This window comes from Rhinolophus ferrumequinum, chromosome 17 (assembly GCF_004115265.2).
Source record: "Rhinolophus ferrumequinum isolate MPI-CBG mRhiFer1 chromosome 17, mRhiFer1_v1.p, whole genome shotgun sequence".
In the NCBI taxonomy this organism is placed as follows: Eukaryota; Metazoa; Chordata; class Mammalia; order Chiroptera; family Rhinolophidae; genus Rhinolophus; species Rhinolophus ferrumequinum.
Genome location: NC_046300.1, coordinates 38,411,434 through 38,428,797, shown reverse-complemented (window position 1 = coordinate 38,428,797; position 17,364 = coordinate 38,411,434). Strand labels below are relative to the sequence as shown.

The window sequence follows — 17,364 nt, the reverse complement described above, 5'->3', positions numbered from 1 at the left end:
TCTTTTAGAACACAGAAAAAGAGGGAGCTCCCCAACATTTTTTATGAGGCTAGCAGAACCTTGAGATCAAAACCTGATTAGGACAATAAGAGAACAGAAAATTATAGGCCTCTTTTACTTCCTAAAAAGAAAAAATTAGCAAAATAAATCTATACCCTAAAAACACAATGTATCTTGACCAAATCGAGTTTATCTCCAGAATGCAATGTAAAAGATTAGAAAGTTAATCAATGCAATCCACTATATTAACTGACTAAACAAGAAAAATCACACAATCATTTCAAGCGCTGCAGAAAAAATATTTGATAAAATTCACTTATGACAAAAGCTCTTCAACTAGGAATAGCTGGAAATGTCTCTTAAAGTAAAATATTTGACAGGATAGACCAGGCTAGACTGCAATAACAAAAACAAATCTCCCAATTTCAGGAGCTTAACACAAAGTTTATCTCTCATGAGATAAATCCCATGTAGGTTCAGAAGATCTACAGGTCAGTTCCCTTCCAAGCTGTGTCTCAGGGATCCTAGTAGGCCCCATCTATGGCTTTGCTATCTTAATTACAGTTTTCAGACTCACTATAAGAAAATTGGAGGGTCATGTAGGAGTTTTTATGGCCAAGACTAGATGGGGTATACATCACTTCCACGCACATCCCTTTCCACTCACATCCCATTGACTATAACTCCGTCAATTAACATTAAACCCAACCTAATTTCAAGAGGAACAGAAATATTAGCTTCCTATGTGCCCAGAAAAAAGTAAAATTAATAATGGGTCTTACTGAACACCTGACATGGTCTCAGCCACAACTGAAAAAGAATATCAATTGAAAAAGAAAACTTGCAGCAAGCTCCATATGTACTAATGAAACTTGAAATCTTTTCCTGATCATGGGAATAAGACAAGGATGGCTGCTAACACCATTCTCTATTCAGCATTACGTTATCAGTCTTAAATGATGCAACAAGAAAAATAAAAGATGTAAGGATTGGAAATGAGTCAGCAAAATGGTCAGTATTTTCAGGTGGTATTATTTTGGATATAGAAGATTCAAAAGACTCTGCAGATAAACGATTAGAATTAATACGAGAGTTTAGCAAGTTTACTAGATATACATTCAAGATACCTAAACGAATTATATTTCTATATATCAGCCACAAACAGAAAAAAGTATTTTTTAAAAAATGCCATTTATAGTGGCATCCAAAAAACTCAAGTATCTAGGAATAAGCCTTACAAAAGAGGTGTAAGTGCTCAACCAGAAAATTTATAAAACGTTAGAGACCTTTCAGAAGACCTAAATAAATGGAAAGATGTACCACGCATGTGGATCGGAAGGCTCAATACTGTAAAGATGTCACTTCTCCCTAAGTTGAATCGTACATTCAATTCAATTCCTATCAAAATTTCAACAGGTTTTTTGGGTTGTAGATGGGGGATTCATTTTTGTGGAACTTGACAAGTTCTTTCTAAAATTTCTATGGGAAACTCAAAAAGTCAAGAATTACCATGGCACTCTTGAAGAAGACAAGGTGGGAGAATTTGCTTAATCATCTCAAGATGTAAAATAAAGCTACATTAAGCAAAGTGGTGTGACACTGCACAAGGACAGACAAATCAAGCAACAGCTCAGAACAGAGAGTAGAGAAACAGGCCCATGCACAGGTGAACACTTGACCTTCGACACAGGTGGCAGTGCACAGCAGTGGGGTGGAAGGGGCCTTTTTGGTAAATGTTGCTGGAATAATTGACTGTCCAAGTGGAAAATAACTTAATAGGACTCACATCATGCACAAAGACCCAAATGTGAAAGACAAAATGATAAACCTTTGATGAGCTAATATAGGAAAATGTCTTTATAATGCAAAATGCACTAACCATAAAGGAAAAAACTAATAACCCAACTACATTAAAATTAAGAACTTCTGTTTTCAGAAAGATTCTATAGAATTGTACCCTTGAAACCTATGTAATTTTACTAACCATTGTCACCCCAATAAATTTTAAAATAATAAAAATAAAGAGTCTATAAAAAGAACAATAAGACAAGCCATAAAGTGAGAGAAGATATTTATGACATATATAACCAACCAACAAAGGGCTGCTACATGGAATATATGAAGTATTCTACAAATCAATGATTAAAAGGCAGACAACCCAAAATATGGGCAAAAGATTTGAACAGGCACTCACAAAAAATTAACCTTGAATGTTTAATAATATATACAAATAAATGTTCAGCTTCACTAGTAAGCAGGAAAACAAACAAAACCACAATGAGGGGTGGCCAGTTAGCTCAGTTGGTTAGAACGCAGTGCTCTTAAGAAGGTTGCTGGTTCGATCCCCACTTGGGCTACTGTGAGCTGCACCCTCCACAACTAGATTGAAACAACTATTTGACTTAGAGCTGATGGGTCCTGGAAAAACACACGTAAATAAATAAAAGTTTAAAACACACACACACACACACACACACACACACACACACACACACAAAATGAGATATAACTACACCTGTATCAGATTGGGAAAACCCTGAGAATAACCCCATATGTCATGGTGTGGAGCAAATGAAACTCATACATCGCTGGTTGGAGGGAAATTAGCTACAACCACTGTAGAAAACTTTTGAGCATCATCTAGTAAAGCCGCAAACACACCTACCATGTGACGCAGCAGTTCCACTCTTAGGTATATATCCTAAGAAACGTGGGCCTATATTCATCGGGGGGCTTGTGAGAGGATTTTCTTAGCAGCTCTATTTGTCCTTGTCTAAAGCCAGAATCCAACCAAATCCGTCAACAGTAAAATAGATCAATTATTTGGTATATGATCATGCGATGGAATGTTATACAGCAATATAACTGGTGGTTCTACAAGAATTTTACTTACATAAAGTGGAAAAGAATTAACAAAAGAATACATTCAATGTGATTCCATTTATAAAAGTTTCAGAAGCAGGCAAAATGGATCTATGTTTTTTTAAGAAATACATTTATTCATAACATGTTTATAATAAAGGTAATGCTATAAAGGAAAACAAGAGAATTAATATTGTAAAAGTAAGACTAGTCAGAGTGGGGATTGTGATAGGGAACTTCTGGTGTGCCGCAAAGGGTTCTGTATATTAACTTACATAACGATTGTAGCAGGATATACTTTATAACTCTTCGTCAAACCACATGTGTTTTATGCCCTTTTATGTGCATGTTATATTTTGCAATACAATTTTTAAAAAATATATATACTAAATCAAAATATTATCTCACTACGTAAACATTATCTTTACCGCAAGGTCCTACCAAGCAGGTATTATCCCATTTTACAGACAGGAAAACTGAAATTCAAATGGCTAAGTATTTTATTTTTTCGAACAGCTTGGTAATTTGCCAAAGGCGTCCTCGGGTGGTGGAGCTGGGCTCCCACCCGAGGCTCTTTGAGTGGCATTCATACTCTTTACATGATGGTTTTCTGTAGCTTCTACAATGTCGCCATAACTCAAACTTAAAATGCCCATTCTGGTTCATGCTAAATCCCATCCCTTCATCTTTGATCCACAAGATCTACTGTTTGACTAAGAAACTATATGTAACTATTGTCCCATTCACGATTAGAGAGTGAGAGCACGTCTGTTAAGTCCCACACAGGGGGAAGGCATGGTGTGCCTCCAACCTACTCTGACCTGAACGGCCCCCATTGCTATCGGGGAGTCTTGTCTGGCTCCACCCTCACAGCCTTCGTCTCCGAAGTATTACTCTGGGTTGTAGAAGGCTCTGGAGGAGAAGCACATGGTCCCTGAGGTGGCCTTTACCCTGGCCTAAGGGAGCTGGCCACCCCGGAGAGAATGCCAAGGTCTGTTCCCAGCCAGGATGAGGCATGGAAATTTTTAGCACCTGCCTGAATTCAGGCTGCCAGGTGGCGAGCATTTGTCCGTGCAACACCACTGCTCTCCCTCGCCTAGGAATGTACCAGGTGGTCCAGGGTATCATCTCTCCTGTCAATGACAACTACAGGAAGAAAGACCTCGCGGCTGCCCAGCACCGTGTGGCCATGGTCCGGCTGGCGCTGCAGACGTCCGACTGGATCCGAGTCGACCCCTGGGAGAGTGAGCAGGCGCAGTGGATGGAGACAGTCAAGGTGCTGAGGTAACAGTGCACATGCTTTTGTGTGATGACCAGGGCCTACGGGACGGTCTGCAGAGCCCCGGGGTGAAAGGTAGGGATAGAGTGCGGAGTGGGGCTTCAGCCAGGCCTTCTCAGCCAAAATCCAAGAAGTGCCTCACCTTAGAGGGAGAAAGACCCACCGACTCACTTTCCCAGAGAGGTCCTGAGTGAAGAAAACCACAAACCGCTGCCCTCAGATGCGCTTTGTGGAAACGCCCAGTCTTGTTTCAGAGGGCCGTAGCATCTGGCTCTGCTGTCACTACTTAGTAGCTGTGTGACTTTAGGCATTTGACCTAACTTCTCTGAGACACATTTCTCACTTGCGAAACAGGAACAATACAACCTAATGAGGATTTTAAAGACGTAAATGACTTTTCTGACAAAACCACATAAGAATATTCAGTAAATGGGACCTTATTATCGTAATTCAGTAAGTAAATTGAAAACTGCATCTACATAATAAGCCATCTTTTCTAATTATACAAATCCTGGGTTCTATAAATCGAGAGTTTCAAACGGAGAAAAAAACTATGAATCTAGAAATAGTTACACGGGATTTTTTTTTTTTTTTCCATTTGGAATTGCTGTTAGCGTTCAACATAAGTAATTTGCTATTTAAAAGCCCTGACAAGTCCTGCATGTTAGGACCATGGGTCACTGACTTGTGTGTGGGAAACAGTACTGGGAGTTTGCTAGAGAAGCAGGAAGTCCTACCTGTCCTGGCTGTCAGGGATGGTGAGATGGGCCTGCTTCATCCCTAATGACAGCCAGCTCTGCTGGAAGGAATTGCAAATTGTGGACTGCATTTTTTAATCTATCGGGAAGCACAAGGGACAGGTCAGATAATTGGCAGCCCTGTTCATAATCTCTTTTGGTTTTCATTTTTTACTTATCTTCAAAGTAACTTGGGAGAAAAATGTTTACATTTTTAGTAAAGGTAAACATTTAGTTACATATCCTGGTTCTTATTATTTACTTTTTTACTGGGGAAAGAACCAGCTGGAAGCATTCAGCAGTGACAGTGTTACTTCTGAACCTGTTGCCACATTAAAAAGAGAGCAAATATGAAATGATTGTTAGGACATATGCGCTCTCTTTTTTTAACATAAGGAATAAATTTACACCTGGATCATCCTTTCAGAATCAGCCATATCGTCAGCTCGCATTTATCTAGGCTAACAGAGGGGAATGAAAACAAAACAATAGATAATCCAACAAGTCATTTAGCTTTAATACGTAGTCAGAAACAGACAGCCACTGTCCTCCATCATGCTGTGGAGTACGGCCCAGAGCTCAGGTTTTGGAGCCCAGTTTACTACTAGCTAAGTGACTTAGATCTACGTGAGTTAGACTCTCTGAGCCTCAATTCCTCACCTAGTAAAATGGGGATGATACCACCTACTTTACTGGGGTACTGCATGAATTAAATGAGGTGGTGTAGGCAAAATACCGGGTTTACGGTAGGTGTTTAATAATGTTAGCTACCTTCCCTGCTTCCCTAACACTAGCCCATAACTTATCCTCAAAACAGATAAGCCATTCCCAGATAAATAGGAACTGACTACAGTACTGCCTGATAGTATTAGTGCTTCTGCTGCAAAATGCAGGCCTGTGCTAAGATTTTACTTAATACATGTTTTCTTTTTTTACGATATCCTTGAGTTCAGTGCTTCTTCGCCCTGGCTGCACGTTGAATCACCTAGGGAGCTTTCAAAAGTATCGAAGCCTGAGACTTACCCTAGAGACTGGGATGTCACTGGTCTGGGTGGGGCGTCAGGATTTTTAAGAGCTCTCTGGGGATTTTAACCTGTGGCCAGGATTGAGGCCACAGCCTCCGTCGCCAAGTATGTGAATCAGGCGTTTGATCAGTACGGAGATCCATCCAAACCAGTGGTTTCGACTCTGGTTGTAAGAATCACCTGGGAAGATTTTTGTTAAGAAAAAAATGCTCAAACCACCCCCGCACAAAGATTATGATTTGTCTGGGGTGAGGTCTAGGCATGGGTAATTTTTAAAAGGTCCCCAAATGATTTGTTTTGTGCAGCCGAGGTTGAGAATCCTCTGATCCAAATAGTTAAGACCGTTTTATCAGATAGCTGGTTAAGATCTTTTTTCCCACTATTTAGAGACAGCTTCATCTCCAAAGTGTATTCATTGCATTGGAAAATTTGTTTGATTACTGATGCTTTCCTAAAACTACCAGAAGCACTTTTTTCTTTAAGATTGAAAATCTGGTTAAAAATTTAAAGACAGGTGATTTTAAAAGCACGGTAGAAGTCTACCCCACCCTTTGTATCCTCTCCTTAGAGTCAAGAATGAATTTACATCAGAGTGACAGTGACGAATGTCACTAGGAAGTAAACTCATTGTGGGACTTATTGAGGATTCTTTTTCTCTTTACCAGGTTGCTTATTTTTACTCTAAATTTTAAAAATCTAGGTCAGCTGTCATGCGTTTAGGGTGTTCGATAACTTATCTCACCGGCCTTTCCCCCGTTGTGTGGGGTGAGGGCCTTGGTGACAGTGCCACTTGATGTGGCCCCTCATCATCATCTCATGTACCCCTTTGCAAATATGATCTCATGTTGTCCTCGCTTTACAGATGAAGAAACTGAGGTTCAGGGAGGCTAAGTTAACCACAGTCATAACAACAAATAAGCAAGTGGTAGAGACCCAGTCTGTTTGACTCTGACGCCGTGCTCATAGCCGTCTTCAGAACCAGGGACCTCCAGGTAGAAACACGGTGTGGCTGACTTTGCTGCCGCCACAATGAACCTCTGATCGGGTGTCCCTGGAGACCCGTGGTGCTGCTGAGGACACAGAGAAAGGGCTCCCAGGGTCGGTCCTCAGGCCCAGGGCTGGGCACACCACGCTCCACTCAGGCAGGCAGGAAGAGGACGTCATGGCCACTGCCCCACCGAGGTAGTGGAGATCTGTGAGGAAGAGGCATTCGGCACTGAGAGTAAGCATTTGAACACCAGGGTTCAGAGATCCAGCTAATATTCTAAGTAGGGTCAACTTGAAGCGGGAGCTTCAAGGTAAGTAAAATAACATGACAGTCATCACCTTTTATTGAGCACCTACTATGTGTACCAGGTGCTTTCACATATCAACTATCTAGTCAGCTCCCTAACTCTGAGAAGTAGATGGGATTGGTCTCATTTTACAGATGAGGAAATGGAGGTTCGGGAAGGATCAGTAACACACTTAGAGTCCTACAGTTAGAGAGTGGAGTAGAGATGCAAACCTACTTCAGTCTGATGTGAGATTCCATACTAACCCAGGAGTGAATCCTCAGAAACGAAGTTTACCGAAACCAAAGCAGTAAGGCAATATGGAAACACAGCTAGTCCGTAAGATGACCCGGCTGAGTCTCTGAGATGATCAGGAAGGACTTTGGACCAGAATTAAATGTATTTATTCATCCACTCCTTCCATCATTCCTGAATTCAGCCGACTGTAGGTAAGCAGTTCCTAGGTATTAAGACTATAAAGATGGATTGAATGAGTTCACAGTCTGGTGGGGAAGCTAGACTAGGAGCAGTGGTAATAATAACAGCTGATGTTTATCGGGCACCTTCTGTGTATGGGCCAGGCTGAGCTCTTCACTGAATCCTCACAACAGCTCTCTGGGGTAGACACTGTCATCACCCACCCCCCCGCCGCCCCATTTTACAGATGAGGAAACTGGAGGCCGATTGCTTAAGGAACCCACCAAGATCTCACAGCTACAAGCTGGCACCAGAATTTCAACCCAGGCAGCCTAACTGGTTTGACTGCCTGAGCCTTCCCCCAGTAATAATCAGCATCAAGCCACGTCAGCATTTGGCAGGGTAAAAGCACTTCCTCCTGTGTGGTCTTGTGATACTGATGGAAATAAGGCCAGTATTCACTTTCATGACCAATTAACAGACAAGGTCAGTGAGGCTCTGAGCGTGTTAGTGACCCATCCAGGTTCATATAAGCAGGAAAACCTAAACTTGAACTCACCAGCGCTGGCTGCAGAGCACCTGCTTTTACCATTAGGCACTGCTCCCTCCCCACACAGCACCTGTAAATGCATAATACAGTGGGTAGAAGATAGAGGATCAAATTGCTATGACATAGTGATGACCTGTGTTTGATTAAAAAAGAAGAAGAAGAAGATACAGGTATCTCTTGAGTTGCAGAGGATAAAATGCTGAGAGAGCCGCACATGCCAAATTGGTGCCAGTCTAACCACATTTGAAATGCTAACATGTAATGAGATTTGCTCTGTGCTGCACACTGTTCAGTGCACTTTGCATGGACGGCTCCTTTAATCTTCATAACAACATCGGAGGCAGGCTCTGTGATTATTCCTTGATTTGCAGATGCTCAACCATCCCCACAGAGACCTGAAACCACTGGCCCAGGGTCACACAGCCTCCCTGTGGGGGAGCTGGGATTCAGCCAGACCTTAGCCATCTCCCTCTGGCTTCCTCAGATGCTGACTTCCCTTAAGAGTGAGCATCTCTTTTGAGAGCCGGCTGCGCGCCACGCACTGTGCCCCTGCTTACTGGGTAGTAGCTCATGTGCCTTCACAAGAGTCTAAAAAGTCAGTGCTATTATCCTGGCTTTACAAATGAAAATCTGTGTCTTGAACTCAGGTCTGTCTGACTCTAATAACCCATGTCTGTATTCCCTACTCAACTTTTTAAAAAGTGAGATAATTGAAAGATAATGTGGAAAAGGAGCAGAAATATGCTGCTTTCACCCAGGGCTCACAGAAGGCAGTGAATTGTTTGGATAGGGCGCTCTGGGAGGCCCCCATGGCATCTGCTTTCTGTCCCAGCTCCTGGCACAGGGCCTGGCACTTAGTAGGCCCTCAGCAAATGTTTGTGGAATGAGTTACCTTAAATGGATGAAAGCAGGCTGAGACTTAAAATCCGAGCCCCTCGGTGGCTTTGGGGGAACTATTGGCAGAACAGACACACCCTGAGCCGTATGTTTACAATTCAGGCATCACCACCGTGAGCTGCTCAGCTCTCTGCCCCGGACGGAAGGCCCGGACCACAGCGGCAGTGCCTCCCTGGAGCGTGCAGGTAGGTGCAGACCCCCTTGTGAGTGGGAGGGAGCTCTGATGGGAGTCACGGCCCTCTGGGCACAGGGAAGGATGTTAAGGCTGGCCTGGTGGGGTCACGCTGCCCAGTGGGAAAGGTCTAATTAAACAATCAGCCACCACCAATCATACATTGTTACGCTAATTGGGGATTTTCTGCCACAAAGGAATTTACTCGTGTGACTTGTGCTTGTGATATGGATGACAGTCAGGGCCACAGATGAGAGATGAGTGATGCTGGGGTCCTTTGGAAAGCCTTAGCCTTCTTGGGGGTTTTTTTTGGTGTTGTTTTCTTTAGGGTGTTTTTTTTTCCTTTTTGAATACAAAATGTGCCATGATAACCCTTAAACTGAGAGACTAACACAGCAGTGTAACTCCGTGGTTTACTCAGACGTGGAAACCTGTTTTCAAGACAATCTAAAGTTGATTTGGGTTATCCTTTCAGTGTGTAACCCTGGGTTTCTACCCTGTTCTCAGCTCCTGGTGTGTGATGGAACCTTGTCAGCTGTGATTGCAAAGCACCTTCTCTCTCTAATGGCAGTCCTGGTGTTGGGGGTCAAATGCATAGCCCCCTCCAGCAAATCAACAGGAGCACCGGTGATGGAAGGGCAGGAGGTGACACCGGCAGTGTCACTGGTCCCACTGAGCCCAAATTCCAGCAGGTGCATCTGCTGGGTTTCCTGCTGTTCCTCTCTCAACTTTGGTTAGTGGGACAGATCAGGAGGTCCCAGATCAGACGGCCTTGGGAATGTCACGGGAAATCTAAAATGATTTCTTTACTGCAGGACTTTTCAGAACCTTTATTTTGTTCCTGTGCATCGTGACTCTAGAAGAAAAGGAAATAATAGTCATTTTCGCATTTTAATCATGGAACTCTTTTTAATAGTATTTCTGAGAACCAGTGCTCCCCAGAACACAAATGGGGAAACACTCTTCTAAAAGGACTGGAAAATGCCACCAGGCCCTAAAGGTTTCATGCAACATTCCCCAAATCTTGGATCGCTCACAGCAGAATCAACTGTGACACTTGTTAAAAACACTAATTCCCAGGCCACACCCCACACCTCCTGAGTGGGAATGGGGCGTGGGGATTTGGATGTGTAATAGGCACTCTGGGATGTGCTTTATGGCCACTTTGGGGAACTGCACACTGGAGTAGGAATCCAAAAACGGTCTTATAGCCGCCTGTATAGTCAGCTTCTCCAATGCTTGGTATAGTCCTCTGGCCTCTGTCTGCCTCTCCTCCACTCACTGCATGGGCTCATCTCCCCTGTGCCCCAGTCATGAGCCCTGCACCGTGGTAATTCTCAGCCGTCTGCCTCCTTTCTGAATCATCTCCTTTCTGGCTCAGCAGTCACTCCTAATAGGGTTCTAGAGATGCTCGCTGAGCACCCTGCTGGACCAGGCTCTGGGCTCAGGCTGAGTACAGAGACAGCCTGCCCCAGCCCCTGACCTGAGCTGGAAACAGGTGGTAGTGGAGAGTCCAGGCATGGCCTGAAGGAGGAGACCCCTGCACCGACACTCACAGGGTCAGTAAGTTACATGGGGCTGGGGGCATTTCTGGGCAGAAGGGCAAGTGAGCAAGGCACAAAGGCAGGAAACAGCACAGGTGCTGGGGAATGCTGGAGCCTCCAGTGAGAGGCAGGGATCGAGGAGGGATCCCACCCTTAGGTTCCCAGCTTCTCACACTTCACCTCTCTGCAGATGCTTCCAGAACCCCTGTCTGGCTCTTTGCCTGGCCTGCCCCTTCTCCCCCTTCCCTTCTTGGCTCCCCTGTTGGAAACCTATCTGTTTTGGGACCCACCTTCCCCATGAAACCAGTCTCAGCTGCTTTCACTGAGATGGGCTGTCTCCCTCCCTCTGCCAAAGCTCATCCCACATTGTTTTCGGATTTATTTTTCTAGGGGCCACTAGCCTACTCTGCTCAGCCCAGTCATGTTGGGGTTTGTCCCTTACCCTCTTTCTGTCTGTCATATTCATCTTGTTGCATGAAAAGTGGGCTTTTCAGTTTACCAAAATATATCAGGGACTTCAAAAATGTTATGCCCCTTGCTTGAGATAGCCCCCTTCTAGGAATCTGGCTGAGGAGATAATTAGAAACCGGGACAAAGATTTATGCAGAAAGATGTTTATCACAGCAATTTTTGCTGTGATAAATGGCATAAAATAAAATGTTTAAACATAAGGGAATGTATAAGTAAATTATACTATATACACATAATGAAGAATCTACACAAAAGGTTTTCATGGTTTAGAGAAATGCTTATGAGGTAAGTGGGAAAAATCAGGATACAATGCTATATATAATCTCAAGTGTATAAAAACATGTAACTATACTCTCACATCTATGTGCATCGAGAGAAAAGGTTTTTTAAAATACACCAAAATATTGACGATTTTTGTAGGAAGCAGAATTACTATTGTTGTTGCTGTTGTTGTTTTGTACTTTAAATACTTATGTATTTTCCATGCATTCCATAATCGATGCCAATTTCACGTTTATAATCAGAAAAAATACTAGAGCGATTTAAAACAGGGAGATGAGGTTTTTCTCAACATAAGTTTGGCCTTTGATGAGGTGGCTTGTACGTTACTAGTGACATATTTCCAAAGGACCACTTTGTGTGCTATGTATTGTATTTGTGAGCTGTTCTTCTCTGGGAAGGCAAATTACGGGCTGAGCTCAGCATTTTCTGGCTGCCGGAGCCCTGCTTTGCCTCTCACTCCTGTGATTTGCGGTCCTCCTGGGCCTCGCCAGAGCCCTGTGGATTGCTTGCTGCGTTCTGGGCTACTTGGGTGTGACACCGGGGTGAAGGGTGCCTGGGTCCTCTAACAGACCCACTGTGTCTGTCTTTTATGGAGGTGTCTCCACCCTTGGCTAATGGGGCTGAGCACAGCTCAGGGACCTTCCGAGGACTCCCTTTCCATTTCACACTAACTTCCAAGGTGGCCTTGTCTGGCTAATTTGGGTGCTGCCCTCTAGTTGCAACACCTGGCTTCATCGCTGGTGCCCTCCTGTTTAGTCCCAGAAGTCCCACACTCCCGTGTGTGTCTATGGCCCATGTGGCAGGGTCTATACCCTGTACAAAGCAGGAGACTCACTTAGCATTCCCTCCCTCACTCCGTTTCCATAACTTCCACAGGAGATTTTCTCATCCCTATTTTACAGCTCAGGAAGCAGGCCCATCTGCTGTAACTATGCCTGCGTCCTAGAAGATCTAACTCAGGGCTGGCTGACCTCATGGTTCGTGCTCTTTGATATCAAAGAGGGCAACTGGACATTCAAAGTAAAAGGTCCTGGTGGCACTTCTTCATGTTCTATGTAAATAGCTGCTTCATCTGCTTTTCAAAGCCTGTGGCTATTCAAAGAGAGCACACTGCCTAAAAATGACAGTGGACATCCTGTTTATGTCACTGTGTCACTGTTAAAATGAATCAAATTGGTGCCTTTATTCAGTACCTCAGACTTACGTACTTTGGACTTGGCCAGTCAGAGCCACTCGAGCTGAAGATTTGGTAGCAGTGATGGGAGTGGATCTGAAAGGGGTACGTGCAGGCCTCTGTGAGGGCTGCTGCCAGGGCTGCCCAGAGCTGGGGTCTGAGGCACATGTGGCCGGAAGAAGACGTGCCTTTGACGTGAGGAACAGGAAAGGTAGGAGCACCTGTCCCCGGTAGGCAAAGTCTCGGAGTGAATAATTTTCCTTACTGTCATCATTAATGAATTAAACAGTATCTAATATTGAAGCTAATATGTGGAAATCATCCCCACAAAAATCCACTGGGAGAAGACGGCGGTGTCTTCTCTGTTCTCTAACCTTGTAAACTAGAGAGGGTGCCCCAGGCCTCAGGAGACCCTGAAATTAAATGTACATCATCTAACCTTCCCCACAGGAAGACCAGATAAAAACCCCCAAATTGTTATGTTGTCTCGCTACATTATTTTACTATATTACAGTGGTTTAATAAATAATTCAATCATTGAATAATTATCTTGCTATATTACAGTGGTTGAATAAATAAGAAATTAGAGTAAAACCTCACAGATGCAAAACGGTACAAGTCTACATATATGTGAGCAACGGGATCAGCCCAAATTAGTGAAAGTATGAGTTATTGAATGATTTTTAATGATTTTTAAAGGCCATGCATTTAGGAGATGCCCCATAAGTGTTCAAAGGATGTGTGGCTGAAGGGATTGGTAGATAAGTAGGTGGTGGGAGGTGTGTGGGTGGATGGCTATCACACTTACTCTGTTCCAAGCGCTGTTTTGAGTACTTTACATTTGTAAGTTCAGTCTGAAATAATCCTATGGGGTAAGTACTGTTCTATCCACATTCTACAGTCAAGGTCACTCAGCTATTGAATGGCAGAGCCAGGATTTGAATGAAGGTGTCTGGTTCTTATAAATGTTTGAGTATCATTTCATTATACTAATACTATGCTGCTTGAGTGATTGCAAAGTGTGTTTCTGTAATTACATCTGCTGAGTAAATAAATCTTGTGCCCACCATTTCATCGATTGGGAAACTGAGGCCCAGAGAAGGAAGGATTTTGGCTCCAGCTCCAGAGTAGCCTGTGCCCAACTGAGGCTGGCACTCAGACCTCCCCATGACACCTCCAGTTTCTCACTTTCCATTCCAGAGCTGGTCTGGTGCTCCTTTTGAAACTCATCTGTCTGGTCCATGTCCAGATTCCTTTGAAGTTTCCGGAATATGGGAGCCGAAACATCAGGCTGTATCCCAGCAGGTGCTGTCCCTGAAGCCCCACCCAACTGAGGTTTCATGGTGACTGAGAGATGTCAGCGCCCTAGGAGCCCAGTTTTTGCTTTTTACCGAGCTCGAATCCACCTCTACAAGGACCAGAGATTCAGCTGGTTGCTTCTAACTTGGACTTGATTTTTCCTTTCCAGATTAGCCCATTCAAAGGGGACATGAACGTAAACTGGTGCCAGGAAAACCCAGGAAGAGCTTCTTGATTCTGATGCAGGTACAATTCCTGCCAGGGGGCGGCAGCAGGCGGCTGCAGAGCCTCGCGATTACAAATGCCCCCACCTGGCGGCTGGCTGTCAGGTTTCAATGCTGCCCACTCTGCCTAGAGGAGTGACCTCAGGCAAGTCGCTTGCTTCTCTGTGCCTCAGTTTCCCCCTCCGCAAAATGGGCGCAACAATAACACCTACCTCATGACGTTCTGAAGATGAAATGAGATTATACACATAACGCACTTTGCAGTAGTTCTCATAGTGAGCACCCGATAAATGTTAGGTCTTCTTTTATCATCACAATCACCATTCTGTTAGAACAAATGCCGAGGAATTATCCACATCGATCCGTTGTTCTAGAGCTTTGTTTTATTGAAAACAGATGAAAAGGTCACTAGCGGGGAGTCTTAGAGACCTTTTGATTACCCAACAATCCTTTATAATTAACCTTTATGATGAGATCTTACTTATAAAAGTATCAGGAGTTAGGGCCGAAATAGATTTTGATAAGGGCAATGATTTAACCTGAAGCCCTAGTGTTTTAAGAACCTTACCTTCTGTCAGCAGATGGGGTTCTGTGTACAGCACAGCCGCCTTTGGACCACTCTGCGATGGGATCTGGCAACCACAGACTTATGATAATAACACTAAAAATAAGGCACTGTTTTGTATGACTTGGCGCTTTGCCAATATAAGAAAATATATTGAATTGAATTATTACTGACCTGATTGAATTATTACAACTGACCTGATTGGATTATTACTTTCAATGGTCTATTCCTGCAGTAGCTTCCAATTCATTTCCGTGCTTTTTCTTTTTAAGTCATGAACATACAGACATTGCGTTCCCAGTACATTCCAAGAAAAGCATTTTGCGAAAATTTCAAATGGAATATGTTATCTTTACTGGCCATGACCCTTCGGTAACTTTGTTGGCACCCACCCTTGTTTTCCCAGCTGTGCCTGAACTAAAGCTCCTCTGTGGGGCCGATGTCCTGAAGACCTTCCAGACCCCCAACCTCTGGAAAGACGAGCACATCCAGGAAATAGTGGAGAAGTTCGGCGTGGTGTGTGTGGGCCGGGTGGGTCACGACGCAAAGGGGTACATCTCGGCCTCACCCATCCTGCAGAGGTACCAGCACAACATTCACCTGGCCAGGGAGCCTGTGCCGAACGAGATCAGCGCCACGTACATCAGGCAGGCCTTGGGCCAAGGGCAGAGCGTGAAGTACCTGCTCCCCGACACGGTCATCGCCTACATCAAGGACCACAACCTCTATACCAGGGACAGTTCCTGGAAAGGCGAGAGCACCCCGCACAATGCCGGAGAGAGGAAAGCACCCAGAGCAATGCCGGAGACCAGCCACTCCTCCAAAGGAGAGGCCCGTTAAGGTCTTCGTTTTCCTTTTTAGTTTTTTATTTTTGCATTGGTTTTATTTCAACAATGATTTTATTTCTGAAGAGTCTTCTATCCCAGAGAGAGACCCCTTCTTTGGGGAGGAGCAAGTCACCAGGATGGACATTTATCAAAGAAGCTAGCATTGTGTGTCGGTCATTAGGATTCGGCAAAAGCTCTCATAACCTGTGGGTGTAGAGGCCCTCGGACATGGCACATGGTCATTGTGGCCTGTGCACTGAATGCAGGTCTGCGCACCCCAGGGGCCCCTGACAGTCAGATCAGAATTGCCCACAATGCATTTCTTTGACGAGGGCCAGGTTCAGCGTGCTGGTCTTGACCCAAGAGACTTGACAGGTTGCTAAGTACCAAACAATGGGCTTCGTCAACGCCATGTTTCAAACTACATTATAGTCATCGAAGAGTCAAACTTTTGGAAGCAGCACTTTGCTGATTTACATGGAATCTTCTGTTAAGAACCATGGCCCGCCTGCTTCCTGGCCATCGACAAAATTTACCCTAAAATGTTTCTAAGGAGTGATCCTCCAACAGTATTTTTTATACAGCAGGTATTTTTAACATAGCTCTTCTATAAATGCCAGGGCTCCTGATTTCCAGGTTTCTAAAAAGGAGCTGAGGTAAGACAGATACCTTGACTGTTTCAGAGGACTTTTTGAATGTTTTGTGACAGCCTGCCTGTTTGGGTACCAAAAAAGGGCTAAATAATAAATTGACATCAAAAAGTACTAATGAAAAGTTTCTCTTTTTTCTTCTTTTGTTATATTATTAATGCTGGATGTATCCGCTCTTGCTCTTCTTTTAGCGACTCCATGAAATTGGCTACTGTTCCAATTGAACTGGCATGAATTTAAAAGTTTATGTTCCCAAGTATGAGCCATGGAGGAAGCCATTGCTTTTCAACACCATGCAGACGGTTCTCTAACTGCAAGCTCGGGGAGATGGCCCTGTGTGAGTGGGCCCTCAGAGACGAGCCCAGGAGTCTGGTGTGGATTCGGGACTTGTCATTCCACTCCCGATTAGGAAGAGGTTTTGATTGGCCTAATTCTGTTGGAGTTCACTCATTACACTTGCTGACCAAAAGCCTGAATGCATTCAGGATTTTCTTCTCCATACTTTTACCCTGGTTCATCCTTGCTACAGATTTAGTCTTGCAGAACAACAAAGGGTCAGTCAGAAAGAATGTAATATCACCCCAAACATATCCCAGTGTTTGCAGGGTGTTATAACAGCAATGAGTGAAGTAGGAAATCGGGTTCCCGGCTCCAGAATAGTGATACCCTCCTGTGGGGATTCCCCAGACCTCCACTCCTGCAACCTCTAAAGCTGCTGGCCATTTCCCACCCTGATTGAGCTCTGCCCCTCAAGAGGTCCCTAAAAACCCTAATAGTGGAGGGGAATAGTAATCCAACAGCCTTGTCCAAAAGCTGCCATAGCAAGCTATGTGACTTTGACAAGCTCCCTGCCCTACTGTAAGCCTCAGTTTTCCAACCTCTAAAATGGGGAGGTTTGGTTAGCCATCATCTGTTCTCTTCCAGCTCTGATGTGTCTCTGAGTACCTCTGACTCCAGCCTGTCCACCTTTCTTTGGGTCCAGTGTCCCCCTAGCCAGACTGGAAGCTCTCCAAGGGCAGGGGGTCTTTGTTTTGTTTGCTGATATAGCCTAAGTGCCTAGAAATTTGCTACTCCAAGTGTGGTCCCAGGCCACAGTGTTTACATGCCCTGGTGAG

The 17,364-nt window shown here is 44.3% G+C and overlaps 1 protein-coding gene across 4 annotated transcripts in view; it reads left to right on the top strand.

Annotated features, from left to right (window-relative positions):
* Window positions 1-16,346, top strand: part of NMNAT3 (nicotinamide nucleotide adenylyltransferase 3) — a 95,917-nt gene extending 79,571 nt beyond the window's left edge. For all 4 annotated transcript variants that reach the window (XM_033132732.1, XM_033132731.1, XM_033132734.1 and 1 more), the window contains 3 exons: window positions 3,963-4,146; window positions 9,144-9,226; window positions 15,179-16,346. In XM_033132732.1, the coding sequence (XP_032988623.1) occupies window positions 3,963-4,146; window positions 9,144-9,226; window positions 15,179-15,612 (701 nt within the window). In that variant the 3' untranslated portion in view covers window positions 15,613-16,346. The remainder of the gene's footprint in view (window positions 1-3,962; window positions 4,147-9,143; window positions 9,227-15,178) is intronic.
* The last annotated feature ends 1,018 nt before the right edge of the window (window positions 16,347-17,364 follow it).